The 16,763-nt window shown below is 42.1% G+C and overlaps 1 protein-coding gene across 1 annotated transcript; it reads left to right on the top strand.

The window, feature by feature from the left end:
- Nucleotides 1-2,826: 2,826 nt before the first annotated feature.
- Nucleotides 2,827-16,763, top strand: LOC308298121 (uncharacterized protein; the record flags this gene model as incomplete). Its single annotated transcript, XM_080741678.1, has 4 exons — nucleotides 2,827-3,211; nucleotides 4,386-4,637; nucleotides 15,448-15,642; nucleotides 16,663-16,763. Exons 2-4 carry the CDS (start codon nucleotides 4,397-4,399, stop codon nucleotides 16,761-16,763), a joined length of 537 nt encoding a protein of 178 aa, XP_080597804.1. The 5' UTR covers nucleotides 2,827-3,211; nucleotides 4,386-4,396.

Raw genomic sequence — 16,763 nt, 5'->3', positions numbered from 1 at the left:
AGTATCCCACGTCTCTCCACAGTAGGCTCACATGCAAAGCCAAGCCATGCTTCCTCCACCCTGCCCCGTGCCGCTACGACCTCTGGGTGTTTGGACTGCAGGGAGCTTCTGGTTTTGTACTGGTACTACACTGGTATTACACTGGTCCTAATGACAAACCCGTTTTTTGGAAGATGGTGTGAACAGTTACTCAGCTGTTATTTGGGTCGTGACCAACCTTTCTACAACATTTTGTGCGAATCTGTGCATCTATATCAAAGTTATGCACCTTTTTATGATAGGCCACTCCCATTGCCACACCCCCTTTTAACCAATTGACATGAACATGCACACACAGCATGCAACATTTCAGCTTCCTATCACTAAAACTGTCGCTTATAGAGGGTGATTTAGGAAGGTTTAACAAACCGCTAGTGGCCATTTTGAAAAATCAAAATTTTTGATGGCCCGATATCCAGATTTGTTTCTAATATATCAATCAACATATCTACCAAGTTTGGCGCTTTTATCGCAAAATTGAACGATTTGTCATGTTTCAAGAGCTACGCCGCTCCACTAACTGTAGCTGGCAGAACACTCTTCTGCTGCTGCTGTTCCCTCTGCAAAGAGAGGCTGGAGCCTGATTTATACTTGGCAGCTCGACGGTGTCGCGCACGCACCTAAATAGCAGACCTACAAGCTCACAACGCGACGCGTTGTGACTCAAATATCTACGTTTTGAAACATTTTGGCTAGAAATGGCAAAATACTAGATTATATTCATACAATATAATAATAATACAGGTCAAGGATCCTTAACTGAGAAGAGAGAGATCAAGCAGGGACCCCCACTGTAGGCTATTTTAGACTACTGTAGGCTATTATATAAAACTGTTGCAGATTAAAACTTGTCAGAGACTTGTTTGACAGCACTATTTCATCAGTGACATTAATACATTACTATGTTGTGTTTATTTGTTCACACATTATCTTTTCTATTAATATGATGGATTTATGTTATTCATAATAATCCATGAATTATTATCTCTTAAACCCTGGGCCTCAATAAGTGTTAATGTATTGGCTAATGTTCCCCCATAGGGTTGCTACTTGCTAGGGTTCAATTGGTTACTGTAAAAACGAACTATTAATATTTGGCCGCCTCACATAACTCTGAGGACCCTAGGGGTCCCTGACCACCTGTTGAGGATGTAATGATATATAATAATGATATAATGATATAGTATTAATCAAACAATTTTACCAGCCAGCAAGGAGTGTTCTCCCAGATTTCAATAAGTTGGATTGTTAGACAGAGCCTAGTACTACAGTGAAACAATAAATTGTTTGGAAATTAAATGTAATGCATTTTTAGTAATTTTTGGGGGGGGGGAAATTTACATGGGCTTTAATATTATAAATCCTTTGCATTGTGTTGAATCGCACCGAATCGTGAATCGTATCGCATCGTAAGCACCAGGGGTGTATCGCAAAATATCGTGAATCATATCGCATCGTATCGGGGTCAGGGGTGTATCGTGATGTATCGTATCGGCAAGATTTCAATGTATCGCAATTATATCGTATCGCTGGGAGTGTATCGTGATGCGTATCGTATCGCCTCAGTGGTCGAGATTCACATCCCTAATATATATGCAAATTAAGCTAATAAGGGAAGGTTAGATATCCTAGTTATGGAAAGAGAATATTTTCTAGTCTTGCAAACAGACTTACACTGTCTGTAAGATCATGTTTATTAATTAACTTGAAGCAAAGAAATATAGCTTTCTGGTTTTGGTGTGATTATTACGTAATTATTACACAGATACAGGGTTGCATGATTTATTTATAGGATGATGATAATTGATGATTTGTAAACTTACATCTTAAAGTCTGTGAGAACCTTTCAAAGTTGACTAAAACTGAAAAAAATAATCAATTTGCTTATTTTCACCTCGTTGTTGCATAATTTATGCTAATTATGCTAATTAGGAAAGTTTGTATGACTTCAAAATGGTAACAGATTAATTTCTGGACCTCACAAACATCGACTTAGACTCTTAGATCACCTTTATAAGTTACCTAGAAGCAAAGTTATTGCCATTTCCTGTTTTGGGCAATTAATTGACTAATTATGCTAATTACACCAGCTAAACCCAAAAAGAAAAATTGGAGACATGTTTTTTTTGGCATTCTGAGAACCCCAAGAATCAAGATATACATGTCTCCAAAAATTAACATTCCAAAATTACGGCCAACAGAATCTGATACATAGGCTCCCCTACTATTACTGGACTGGACCCGGTCTTGCTGTGCCGCACCACTGCACACATAGAGCATCTGTACCATCTCCCATCTCACTTTTCCTGTGATTGATCACATTCATGTAATACTTGCATTATAAGTTTGCATAGGAAAAGCACAGGACAGTTCAGATACCAGGTCTACTAATAGGATTTAAACCCAAGAAAGCACAATGGCTTGTTTACATTGGGGCCCTTTTTTACTGAATTCATAGAGACAAATTGACAGTCAGATAGATTACAGAAGAATGCAAAATAATAAGAGATAAACAATATTTACAGTAAACAGGTCTGGTTGGGGGGGGGGAGTATGTATGGGTAGACTTTGGCGTTCTTTCTTGTCCTTTTACCAGAATTAAATAAACAGATGGAGGGAAATACAAGTGGATAAGGAATCTGCACTGACATTAAATCACCACAGGATGGAGCTGTAGCCCCAAACAGTAAACACATGATGTACCAAGAGAAGTTCCTCTTCCGTTAACACCAACACCCATGCGCGTGTTGTTATTGTGTTGTTGTGGGACAGATATCATTTCGCTTTTTCTTTCTTTTTGTTGAACGTTTAAGTATTATAAATTGATTGATCTAAAATGCTCTGATAATGTACTGCAAGCTTCTTCCTTCAGTTAAACGACCTACGTTTTCGAGACAGTTAACTTATTGTGCTAAAAAATCGTAAAAATGAATTATTCCAACGGAAATATTGATTCAGATCTAAGCATTCAAGACTCGAGTGTCGTTGAAAATGCAATTAAAAACGCCATATGCGTCGTTGTGGATATCATTCACAAAGTCAACGACGGTAAAATAATGGAATATCAGATGATGCTGAACGAGAGAGAAAGAAATCAGTCGACTGGAGCTCAGGCTGAAACAGAATGAAGACGTGCTGTCACTGCTGCAGAGTGAATTTAAAGAGTTTCCATGTGAGTATTATTGCACCATGTTTAGGCTATATTATAATTCTAGCCATGCAATGGCTGTGAATGATAGTCTGTACTGATATCATTTCATGATGTAGGCATGCATACTACTGTATGTAGCTATATTTCAGATGCACTTGCGTTTTGGTTTTGTACTTTGTAGGGTATTCGTTACTTTACTCACCCAATAATGAATTGACGCGACTTGGAGTCGGCGGCTATATTGTCCCCCCATTTGAAAATCAGAACTGGTGTGTTTAGCAGGCTACTAAAATATCTCTACTTTTCCACGACATTCATCCAACTGCCATGCCCAAATCTAACGTCAAAACCCACCTGGGCAAAAAAACTCTTGGGATACACATACGTATGGCCACACAGGTGTGATTCATTATCCCACTCTGTAGGTCTGTACCGACATGTATCCACCTTTTCCCGCGAGAATTTACTGTAGCATTATTTGCGGGACACTTCCGGTTAACAGCAGACATACAAGCTCACGTCGCGTCGCAGATGCAACCGTTGTGAGCTTGTAGATCACTCTCTCTAACAAATAAGCCTTGCCTTACCCGAGTTTCCTTTTAGTTGACATTGTATCAGTGAACTGTACTGTCATGAAACTGTACCTTTTCCTATCCAAAACTTCTAATAAATAGTAATACCTCAATCAATCAAAAGGCATAAACCGACTCTTCTGGTATTCATTTCAGTGAGGTTAGGGTTAGTCAAGAGTCATGTTTTCAAGTTTTATTTCTAGAGCACATTTAAAAACCACCAGGTTCGAACAAAGTGTGGCACAACAGACAAAATATAATACATAACACAAATAAAATACAATAAAAACGTACACAACAACACACATAAACCGTGGAGGGATTGGGGCTTTGTTTTGTTTTTTAAAGGCCAGGAAGAACAAATAATGTTCCCCCCTCGATTCTGTTTTTGTTGTTCCGTCCCCGACTCCCTGTCGTATGTGCTCCCCCCAAAGGAAGCATTTCCTACCCTTTGGGTAGGACTAGGAGAATGTGCTCAGTGTGAATCTCATGGGAAAAGTGTTGATATTTGACTAAACACACACAGAACTACCTAAACATTTTACTTAAGTACAGACTAAGAACTTGAGACTTGAGTAAATGTACTTAGGCTAGTTACTTACAACACTGTTTTCACTCCATAGGTGTTGGAGCTATGTCTCAGTTGGTTTTCTCACTGAATCAAGATGGCATTGCTGCGGAGCCGTCCAACCAAGAGGACCCTGAACAGCAGATGTCACACTCAGATTGTCTTTCATTAGCCAGACAAGGTACCAGTCCTGTGGTCGAAGAGGAGCCTCCTGCTTTTGAACCGGTGCACATTAAGCCAGAGAGGTTCGAGCAGGGATGTGATCAGCAGCAGCACATAGACCGTCCCAAGACTCCCAACATCAAAAGTATGATTTCATTCAGAGTAGGCCAGTCACCATTTTTAGACCTAATATAATCACCTGATAGCAGATTTGAAATTATCGCAATATCATTTTTATTGCATAATCATCAGATGTTGAAAAATAGCAGGTAAAAAATATCAGATCTACAAGATCACAACGCATCACAAGGTGACGCATTGTGAGCTTGTAGAGGGGCTATTTCCACAATTAAAATAATGATAATTAAAGTATAAAATGATGAATGGCCTATTTTGGCCATGCTACCTTATTTTGATTACTGGTTAGATAATCGGTCATGTCAGTAATTATTTGTCCCATATTCCCTCCTGATTGGCTACGATTGCCTTCTAAAGTTTGTGTATGCGACCTGGCGGTCGCTTATCTCCCGATTAGGGAGTCTTACTGGTTAAATTAAGTGTCCGCTCTATATTCTGATAGTAATCATTGCTATAGGGTGTTTGTTCAGTAACAGGAGTCTCCTTGTCTCTCCACTCTTTAATAAACAGAAAGTGCATTTTCAGGTCGGGATACCAATTTTATCCAAAACCAGGAGAGAGAACTGACACAGGATACAGATTATACCAGTAAGACTCCCTAATCGGGATCTATCTATCTAGGTCGTCCTCAGACGAGCCCTCCATCGTTGTTTCCAGTCATCTCGGTTCTCCATACATCTGGCCAGCTCATTGGTGTTCTGTGTCCCTACGTCTTCCTTGAGTATGTCCACGTATGTTTTTGTGGGACGTCCTCGCGGCCGGTGCCCGTGTGTTGGCTCCCACAGTACCAATTTGCTGGCTGGAAGCTCCTGGTGTCTTTGGCAGTGTCCTTGATGGAATTGATTATTATATTCCATATGAATAGACAGTTTCCCCCAAAATGATTGAATTCACTCCCACACAATAATAAATGAGACCACACAGTGCAAGTCCGGGTTTTTCTCTTACTGTATATTAAATCAATGAGCATACAAAATAGATGTCCAGTACAGTACAATAAACATGTGTCTCTTTTCTTTCTCAATCTGAATCTTCATACAATGTAACATCAGTTCACAAATATACTTCAGTAGGTACAGGGAAAATAGATTTGTCAAGCATTCATTGGACAGTTAAACATAACAATGGATCATGAGATGGTGTTGTGACTGAGTCTCGTGAACTCAGAAGTCAAGGATGTAGAATGTTTTGGTTTCTCATTATCCAGTGTCCGGGACACTTTGACATTTCGCTGGTCAATCTCTCTGTCCCTGTAGTGGGCAGATTCTCGTCACATGCATTAGTTATCAGATCACAACAAAATAACCTTGTCACTTGTAACACTGAAGTTGGTGTTTTAAATATAATAGATATTAAAATGTTTTTAACCCATCAAATTCCCCCCTAAAACAACAGCTGAAGGAGTTAAAGTGTCGACCCTAGAACCCCAAACAAATGCTGCCAAAGGGACAGAGAACTTATGGTTCACTATCAGCCAAATATTTAATTAAACTCTTTTCGATAGCAGAGTCAAAGAACTGTATATTTCCAAAGGTATTTAAATCAGAACATCTAATAATTGAATCACAATAGGTACAAATATTTTGATAATTTTTAAAAGTAGAGCTAAAAGAAAAATATAGCTGTATTTTCTTAATTATTAATTATTATTATATATTTTTTTCACAAAGGTTCAATGTCCCAAGGTTTGTTGAAAAATTCCCCATGTCATCAGGCGAGTCAAAACACATCAACACGTTCCCAAGTCATAGTTATAATTTAGGGCTTTACAGTCAAAACAAGACGAACTTGACTCTTATTTACTTTAACAAGACAAAAGAATTTGGGTTCAAGGAGACAGCATTCTGGTTTTGCCTACCCTAGTAAACTAGACTCCTCTGTCTATGAGGCTAGGTTTGACGCAGAACCAGCCGTGGGGGCCATAATTTCCTGCCCATCCCCGATTACCTTATGTAAGGTGTTCGTCCCTCTAGACATGGAGATGTCGGAAACCGGAACCTCCTTAAGCCAAGTGTTCCTTCCTTTTTACCCTTAAGGTTAGTTATTGGCTGCTTTTGTCCGAGTCAATTTCTGTAAGAAAACACTTTACAGCGGGAAAAACGTGTGTAATGTCTTTTGATACTCACGAAATACCATATAGAATTTCAACTTCCTTTTGACATTTCTCCTTTGGACAGACAATGAAGGGTGTCTGTCAAATCATTCTCAATTATCATCAAAATATCTTATCTGTAAGACAAAGGAAAAGAAAAGACAGGAAACAATCAATCAATACTGTAAGTAGTAGGTTGTGGGTAATAGAGTTTTTTTTAAATGTTTAACATCATAATGATTCCCAGAACAGAAATTAAACAAAATACTTTACAAAATACTTTAGACCGTATCAAACATTAAACAAGGGAATGTTGTTATTAACTGGAAGAGAGCAGGTCTAAATAATCTCTCACACACAGACCATCTGTCCTTGAAGGCTACACATGTCTTCTAGCCACACATACGCACACGTACGCACACGCAAGCAGAGACAAGAGTGGGAGAGAAAGTGAAAAGTTGATAAGGTAGTTAAAATCAATTAATGTTATAGAAAATCAAGTTAAATTCAAAATCAATGTAAAATCACGTTAAAATCAGACAAACAGATAATAGGCAATCAGATACTCCCCCCTTGAACACACAATGTCCATTGTGTGTGAAAACATTAAAACATAAATGAACTTTTAAATGAAATGTTTTTTTTTCTTTTTAATAATCAATAATCATACAATGAATTAATAATCTTTAATAATGATTTTTTTTTTTTTTATAATGAATCCAACTACTGTACTGTATAATCCTAACATGGCCTAAGATGGGCTGGCCAAAATAATCAAAAGTGGGCTGTCTACTAGGGCCAAACACTGTGTGCCCGTCGTCCCCGCAGACAGCCATACACTACCCAAAATAAATCAAAGAAGGTAAACTGACAAATTAAACGCCAAAACTATACTAAACCAGGCCATTTTTTTTATTTTTTTTATTTTTTTATTGTTAACAATAATTAATACTATTCAAAGAGAGTAGTCAATAATTAATACTATTAGAATGAAGGTTACCGCCCTTAGAAACTTTGTGGCTGCAGCGATGTGGTCTGGTTGCAGCGGGCGTGTCACACCATAGAGTTCCATCAAGGGTCAGAAAGGCCAGGGAAAGGCAGCCATGGTTCTGCTCCGCCCTGGACTCCAACAACTGCAGGCTCTATGAGTGGAGAACTGACAACAATACTAAATTAGGCATGAAATACAACTACTAGGGTTGGCACCGTGATCAGCCGATCAACGGGGTGCCACACATCTGAAGTGTCAGTAGTAAGTAGTCATTATCATAATCATCAACAATAGCCAAGTTATCGGGGTGGCATACTGTTGGGCCTGCCACTTCTTTCCACAGCTGAAACAGGTGATTGTGTGTGTATTGTTCTGGGCCCTGTTAGTGTTTGTGTTGATGTTGTTACCTTGACTCAGTCCTTCAGGTCCATTCCCGGCTGGGGGATCCCGCTGATCACCACTGGGACCCCTCTTCGGGTTATGTGTTCGGTGGAGTGTCACTTGTCCATCATCCGACATTACGGCTCGCAACTTAACTAGTGGCTTGGGCTCTGGAACGATGTTGTTGTAATACCTGGCTAGTATTGTGATCTCATCTGTCGTTCTCAATCTCCATAGCGGGTCATGCATAATGATCGCCTGTCTCAAATGGGGGCGTAAAGCGTCAATCAAAAGCTGATTACGCACACTAGCATATCCTGGCAGCCCTTTTGTGAAACCCGAGTGGCGGTCAAACTGAGTGGTGAAGTGATGGACGAAATCAGAGACGTCCTCACCCTGCCTCATCTTAATGTTAGTGATTAAGGAAAAGTCCACGTTACCCCTAACAAGGTCCTTAGCCTGATTAATCATAACCTGTACTGCGGCTTCATGTGGGGCGTTCCTGACCTCACCTGCAGGGTTACTACCTTGGGCCGGCACGGGCCGCATACACTGGTATGGGTGACCGTCTGCCTGTAGCCAAGACTGTCTGCCTGTAGCAGAAATCTGATAAGGAAAAGTTTTAGGTGTGCAACACATAGTAATTCGTTTTTTAACTTCCCAGGTGTCTAGTCTTAGCTCCACAATTTCTGCCTTTACAGATTTTTCCCACTCATCAGGGTTGCTGTGGATATCGGGTAAACGTTCAGCCATGTCTCGAGCATCCACTGGGTACCAATTACGGTACACAAATGTAATTTTGCCATCCTCTGGGTACGCCAAAAGAGAATCGTTAATTTGACTAGGTGTGGGTGTGTGAACCTGTTCCCGACGCTCACCTGTGTACACTTTTTCCTTAGTGGGTGTATGGCCATTCTTAGTGGGTGTTGGTTTTGGTGGTTTGCGTGGAACGCCGGGGAGGGGCGGATTCGTGTGGTCAGCGGGATCTCCCAGCTCGACCTGATTACAAGGAGGAGAAAAAACAACTGAGTTATTTAAATCATTGTCACATCTTTCTCCTTCATGTTGCCTCCCCCCTCTCTCTACCCCCTTCCTATCAGATAGAAGTGTAGGTAATGAGGTTTGCATGTCAATGTGATGTTGTGCATTGATACCCCCCTGGCGTGGAGGCCCGTGAGTCACAGCCACAGGTGGGGGAGGTTGTGGTGATGGTGTTCGTCCAGCCGGGCCGACCTCACTGTTGTCCTTCACCTCTGGTGTGGCACGGTGTCGTCCAGCCGGGCCGACCTCACTGTTGTCCTTCACCTCTGGTGTGGCATGGTGTCGTCCAGCCGGGCCGAGCTCGCTGTCGTTCGCCCCTGTTCTGGCACGGTGTGAGGAAGGCAGAGGCTGGCTGTCCGATTCTGAAGGCCTCTCCTTTTCTTTTCTCTCCCTCGCTGCCTCTCTTTCTGCAGCCGCCCAGCGCAGCTGTGCCAAAGTGAGAATGCCAAGCCTGGCACCCTCTTTTTGGGCTTTCTTCGGACCTCTCCGTAGTGAGATCTTATCGATATGTTGATACAGTACTCCAGAAAATCTTGTCAAGTCCTCAGTTGTGAGAGAGTCATCATATCCGAATTCCTTTCTCCATATGGGCAAAAATGGTGCAATTGTGGGGCACCTAGAAACAACCTGTTTCATTTCCTCATTGTCTATCTTAGCCGTTAAAGCTGTTATCAGTTCATTCTCCAAGCTTTGGAGAGAGGCTTCAAACTCAAAGTTGTTGTTCAGTTTGTAAAAAGGTTGTTTAGATTTCGGCAGGTGTTCTCTGCCTCCCTGTGCATTTCCCATTTTTGAAGCTGGTCGGGTAGGAGGAGGATGAAATCAAAGCTAGTTTGCTTGCCACCTCAGCTGGCGGAATAGACGGAATAAAATAAAAAATAAGACTAAAAAAACGAAACACACTAGATAAGACACAACATGTAAGCGTAAAGCATGAAGATTTCCGTCAGAACGTTCTGTTCTGGAACATAAAGGAAATCTACCAATTAAAATAACCACGCTATTTCTTATGTGATTAAGTGGCTTGAAACAGCCGTATTGGTAAAATAACCACGCGATTTGTTATGTGGTTAAGTGGCTGGGTTACTGCACTGGCCAAGAGATTCTCCCTTCAGAACAATTGCTTTTGTTCTGGGTACACTAAAAGAAATCTTGTAAAGATTTCCTTCAGGACAGAAATAACTTTCGTCCTGGCAACACTAAACTGGAGTCTCGTGCTAAATAACACCAACTAATAATATGGACAAGCATGAATCTGTGACCAACAGTCTGCTATGTCCTCAGAACAGGAAACCGCAGTCCCTATTCTGTTACTCAAACGTGCAACAAAAAGCAACAAAACAATAGACTAAAAAAACATTAAACAATAAAAACGCAGCTTGGGCTAGAGGTAGCAATTCTCTAACTTAGCAGGTACAAATCTTTAAGTACTTGACACATCTGTGATTTACAGTCCAAAAAGGCATGAATAAAATCAAAACTTACACTGTGTGCTTTATACACACTTCTCAAGTCCCATGGTAATTTCTCCGCGCGCAGGAGGAAAAACGAGTGGGAGAGAATCCTTTCAGTGATAATCCGTGGGAGTTAGGGGAAACGTCTGATAATATCCTCGGCTGGTTGTTTCTCTAGCAGAGATGAACGAAGACTCCAAAACAAACTGTCCAGCAGTTTATCGAATCCATAAACGTCAACTCAGTAGAAATCCGCAACTGGTTCTAGCAGCGGAAGAGACAAAATGAGTCCAACAAAGTCCCCAATATCTCCTCGGAGCTAATCCGGCAATCGAATGGGCCAATTGATGGAATTGATTATTATATTCCATATGAATAGACAGTTTCCCCCAAAATGATTGAATTCACTCCCACACAATAATAAATGAGACCACACAGTGCAAGTCCGGGTTTTTCTCTTACTGTATATTAAATCAATGAGCATACAAAATAGATGTCCAGTACAGTACAATAAACATGTGTCTCTTTTCTTTCTCAATCTGAATCTTCATACAATGTAACATCAGTTCACAAATATACTTCAGTAGGTACAGGGAAAATAGATTTGTCAAGCATTCATTGGACAGTTAAACATAACAATGGATCATGAGATGGTGTTGTGACTGAGTCTCGTGAACTCAGAAGTCAAGGATGTAGAATGTTTTGGTTTCTCATTATCCAGTGTCCGGGACACTTTGACATTTCGCTGGTCAATCTCTCTGTCCCTGTAGTGGGCAGATTCTCGTCACATGCATTAGTTATCAGATCACAACAAAATAACCTTGTCACTTGTAACACTGAAGTTGGTGTTTTAAATATAATAGATATTAAAATGTTTTTAACCCATCAGTCCTGCTAGTCTCATTCTTCTGGTGGCAATTTTCTCGCTTACCTTTGGTATTCCCTCATACAGGCTCTCGTTTGTAACATGTGCACTCCTGTTGATGTTGAGTACTGCACGCAACATTCTAGTGTAGCACCCGTCTAGAGACTTCTGCAGGGTTGGCTTCAGGGTCCAGCATTCACTGCCATAGAGGAGAACAGACTCCACCGTTGCAAAGAAGAAGCTAAGTTTGATTTGGCGGGGGAGGTTAGAGTTCCATACACTGTTCATGCCGTTCAGGGCCCTCCAAGCGAGTGCCTTCCTTACTTTAAGGTCTTTCTCAGTTGAGTCGACCCATGCGCCCAGGTACTTGAAGTCCTTGACTTCCTTCAACACAGCTCCTTCTGTTGTTGTCAGAGGTGAGTGATCAGGTAGGTTATAGGTGATAACCTCAGTTTTCTTAGCGTTTAGCCTGAGACCAACTTTGGCACACTCTATCTCCACCCTGTTCAGGAGTTCTTGTGCTTGTTCCATGCTGTCGGAGAGCAGGCTGATGTCGTCCGCATAGTCCAGGTCTGTCAGAACTACTGCGGGATGCCGTCTTGACCTCCTTGGTGTTAGCGTGAAGCCAAGCTCTTGTTCCCGTCCCCCTATGGCTTTCCTGAGCGCATAATCTAGAACAGGGGTGCCCAACCTTTTTTGACCCAAGGTCTACTTTGAAAATGTGCCACCTAGCTGAGGGCTACCAGCCCAAAATGTACCGTAACACCCATTCAATATACATGTAAAAAACAGAAAATATTAATAGATATTATAACATTGTACTCACTGTACTGTACTGTAATCATACTGTATAGTAGGAATTGTAATTGAATGAAACGATTGCAACTTCTCACATTGGGCATACAGACAGCATGACCATTTATTGCACACTCTGCATATTATGCACTGACAACACAGTTTAGTTTTTTTTTCTTTTTCTTTTTTTATAGTTTTTTTTATAGTTTTTTTATAGTTTTTTTTTGTCCTTTATTCCATGTCAGTCTCTCTACCTTAGTGGGAAACCTGGCACTGGGAAGAGGAGGCTAGCTTGTCAAAGTCAGGGTTGTATGAGCTGGTTGCAAGTTTTAGGCAGGCCACAAGGTGCTCATCTGTCATTGTGGCTCTGTACTTTGACTTGATGAACTTCATGTGAGAAAAAGCAGACTCACACAGGTAGGTTGATCCAAATTCAAATGGGTCTGAGCGGCTTTGGAGCGAGGAATTTCCTCCGCTCCATTCCTCCGCTCCGCTCCGCTCCAAGCCGACCCTATTGGGGCCGCGCGCCGCATGTTTCCAACAAAACAGAGCCGTGCGCAGTAGCCTACTAGTGCAGTGAAGCCTTGTTGGCACCGCGGAGATGGAGAGGAGAACAGACAGAGAATTCCCTTTATCACGATTTCACTCATCCACACACGTAGGCTATGTTTATAATACATAGCCTACCTTGTGTCAGTTAAGTTATATATCACCAGCCAGTCAACGGATACGAATTCAAGTGAGACTGATTGAAAAACACACGCCACGACTCGCCTCCGTCTCTCGGTTGTGGTGATTAATCAATAACCAGCTGGATTTAATATTGCCCGTCTTATTAAAAAATACAATGCCTTAGATTAGATGGCGTCTTTTGTAACAGTGAACGCAGGTCTCCATCAAGCCGAGGCTCACGTAACGTTACCGCAGGCATTTGTGTTGGGAACACTTGTTGTGCAAAGCAAAGGAGAAAGTGTTTCGCATATGGTAGCAAAATCCTTTTTTTATTTTGGCTGGTGACTCTGATTGACGACCCTGAGCGGAGCGTGGAGCGAGCGCGGAGCGAGAAATGCGAAAATCAACGTGAGCGACGGAGCGGCGGGGAGCGGAGCGGTGCGGTGGCCGACCAGAGCGATGAGCGAGCGGGACAAGAGCCCTCTGGAGCGCGGAGCGGCTTTAGTTGCCGCTCCACTCCGCTCACATGCTCTGCTACACGTTGAGTTGAGTTCAGTCAACATCATCCACTCGCTCGGAGTCGTTTCACTGAAACGCCCGATGTATGTCCTCCCCCCCCGAATTAATAAATTATTTCTTTGAAATCATCTCGCGGTCCACTGGTAACCAGCCCGCGATCTACCGGTCGACCGCGATCGACTGGTTGGGCACCCCTGATCTAGAACTATGATGAAGAGGTAGGGGGCTAGGGTGTCTCCTTGCATTACCCCAGCTCGGATGTCAAACACCTCACTGCTGCCATCTGGGGTCACCACTTTGGCCCTTGTTTTTGCGTACATGGTCTCGATAGCCCGGAGAATGTTGGGAGGGACATTGTAGGCCTCAAGGATCTTCACCATCTTGCTTCTGTGGATAGAATCAAAAGCCTTTTTGAAGTCAATGAAGCACAGTACAGCTGCTAGGTTGTTCTTTTTCACCTCCTCTATTAATCTCCTTAATGCCAGGATCTGTGCTACGGTTGTTCTCTCCTCTCGAAAACCATTTTGGTTCTCTCTCAGGTGAGGGTCGATGGCATGCCGTATCCTGTTCAGTATCATTCGGTTGAAGACCTTAGCAGTGATACATGTCAGGCTGATGCCTCTGTAGTTGTCTGGCTTTGAGAGGTCTCCAGCTTTAGGCACCGGGATGATATTAGACAGAGACCATATTTCAGGTTGCTTGTTGTGCTGTAGAGCATTGTTGCAAAAGTCTAGGATGAGGTTGTCTAGGTCGCAGTTCTTCAAGACCTCTGGGGGTATGCCATCCGGCCCAGCAATCGGGAGATAGGTCGCTTATCTCCACAAATAGGGCAAAATATTTGTTTTTCCAAAATCTTCCTGATCCATGTTGATGACATGAGTGTAGACATGCTGTGTAGTGATTTTCGTGATTTTAGGGCAAAATCTGTAGGAGCAGTGTCCAAAAATGTGTTTTTAAAAATCGCCCTGAAGGTGGCGCTATATGGGACAGATTCATGGTGATGGGATGAGTGTAGACATACTGTGTAGCGATTTGCGTGATTTTAGGGCAAAAACTGTAGGAGCAGTGTCCAGAAATGTGTTTTAAAAATCGGCCTCATGGTGGCGCTAGAAAAGGGCCATGTGAGAAATGAGGGGTGGGGTGTCCGCGTTGCCTTGGCGGACGAATAGGTACCGGCCCCGGCTCTCCCGGACCCTCCTAGCCCGAGTTACGGCATTTTATGTGAGCTGCAGTGGAGGGGGTCCTCCACTGGGGGCGCCACCACTTTTGCATCCGTTCTGGAGCACCAGGAGTTGGTGGTCCCCGGGAATTCCCCGTGAGCAGCCCCGTTGGGGTGGTCATTTGGTCATTTTTGCACATTTGGTAATTTTTTACATCTGGGGGTCCCCCAGGGACCTGGGGGTCCCTGGAGCTCCGGGGGTCCTTGGAGGTTGTAGTTTGGCAGCCAAGGAGCGTGTGTGCAAAATTTGGCATGGATCGGGGCAACGGTTGCGGAGATATGAGCAGGGCAATAGTGTGACGTGTGAGGTGTGACAGACAGACGGACAGACTGACTGACTCACAGTTTGTGGAGGTTTTGATAGTAAGTGCGACCTACGGTCGCAACAAGTGGGATAGGAAGAGATCACACAAAGAAATGAGCAGACAGCATTGGAACTGGAACTAAATTCTAAGCTGATAAATGGTTACCCTCTCCTGATTGGTTGAAAATGTGCAACCGGCTTGAAATGTATTTTCTATTTATTAAAGAGCTGGAGAGATGTTACTGAACAAACACACTATAGCAATTAATATTATCAGAATATAGTGCTTTAACAAAATCTTTTCGTTTTGGCCAAAAAAAAAAAAAAAAATCACTTGCCCTACCTTTTAAGCCACTATACTTAGCTATATAATAATAAAAGTAAATCTACATGCTCAAATCATGTTGCAGTTGCACTAAAATAATTGAATACAAATATAGAATATTAATTTGTTTAAAAAATCTTTCTCGTTTCTTTTCATGCACAGCTCCTAAAGCCGCCAGGGTTCCGCACCTGGAGCCCAAGTCTCGTAAGAGAGAGCGGGCGTCCTCCAGCTCCTCCATAAGCAACGGCAGTGACTCCGAGGCGTCTGGCTTATCTGAGGTGTCTGCCGCCTCCGGTGAACACAAGAGGAAGAGACACCACAAGGACAAGAAAGGGAAGGACTACAGCAGGAAGAGAGGTAAAATGCAATGACACCATGTACACAATGATGATCTTTGTGTCAAAATATAATGAAAACAGATGAAAATGGGGAACGTATATACAGTGGAGGGGCTACCGGTATGTCAAATTGCGTGCTATATACATGTTATATGATACAGGGTATAAAGCTATTTGAAACAAATGGCAGCAATCATTTGCAGTCACTTTGGGCTAAATAGCTGCATTTTTGCAGACAACCCCGTACTAAATAACATCTAGGCTCATTGTCCTACTAAAATCTCAACCGGCTGTCTGTCTGTCACGTCACACTTTTGCCCCTACTCTTATCTCCGGCTCCGTTGCCCCTATCCATGCCAAACTTTGCATACACACACACTCCGTCCTTGGCTGGCAAACCACAACCTCCAGCCCTGATTTCTCACATGGCCCTCTTCTAGTGCCACCATGAGGCCGATTTTTGACACATTTTTGGACACTTCGGATCTGTCTCATTTCCCATATTCCCCCCTGATTGCCTACGATTGCCTTCTAAAGTTTGCCTACGATTGCCTTCTAAAGTTTGTATGAGACCTAACGATCGATTATTTCCCAATTAGGGAGTCTTACTGGTTTGTTTATTGAAGTTATCCGTTTTGTGCAATTTATTTTGTTGCAAAGCCTAAAAGTCAAACAGAAATGTATTGTTATTTATATGTTCCAATATACAAATAGCCCAATAGCCAAAATGCTAATCATTAGTTGCAATGATTTGTAAAAAAAAAGTCATGCAATTAAATTAAAATGTAATGATCATGACAGCCTTAATTCTATGACGATAAATATAACACATTGTTATCAAGACCATTATCATCTGATTCCAATCAGATCCGAATGACTGAAATACATTTGAGTATTGGATTATATTGATTATGATTTGAACTTTAGTTATACATTTGAATATTAAACCTACAAATTTAAAATCAAGTTCAAATATAGTAGATATTTATTGATCCTAGGCTGCACATCACTGCAGATAATATTGCTTCCATGACTTCAGGAAAGGTGACGAAAGCGGAGAAGCAAAGGCAGTACAGAAAAAAATGCCGTGCTACACCTGAAGGTGCACAGAAGTTGAAGGAGCAGTCACGTCTAAGGTAG

The sequence above is a fragment of the Nannobrachium achirus genome (genome assembly GCF_963921795.1).
Source record: "Nannobrachium achirus genome assembly, chromosome: 2".
Classification (NCBI taxonomy): domain Eukaryota; kingdom Metazoa; phylum Chordata; class Actinopteri; order Myctophiformes; family Myctophidae; genus Nannobrachium; species Nannobrachium achirus.
Note: the sequence above shows the minus strand (reverse complement) of the source record. Positions and strands in the feature narration are given on the sequence as shown.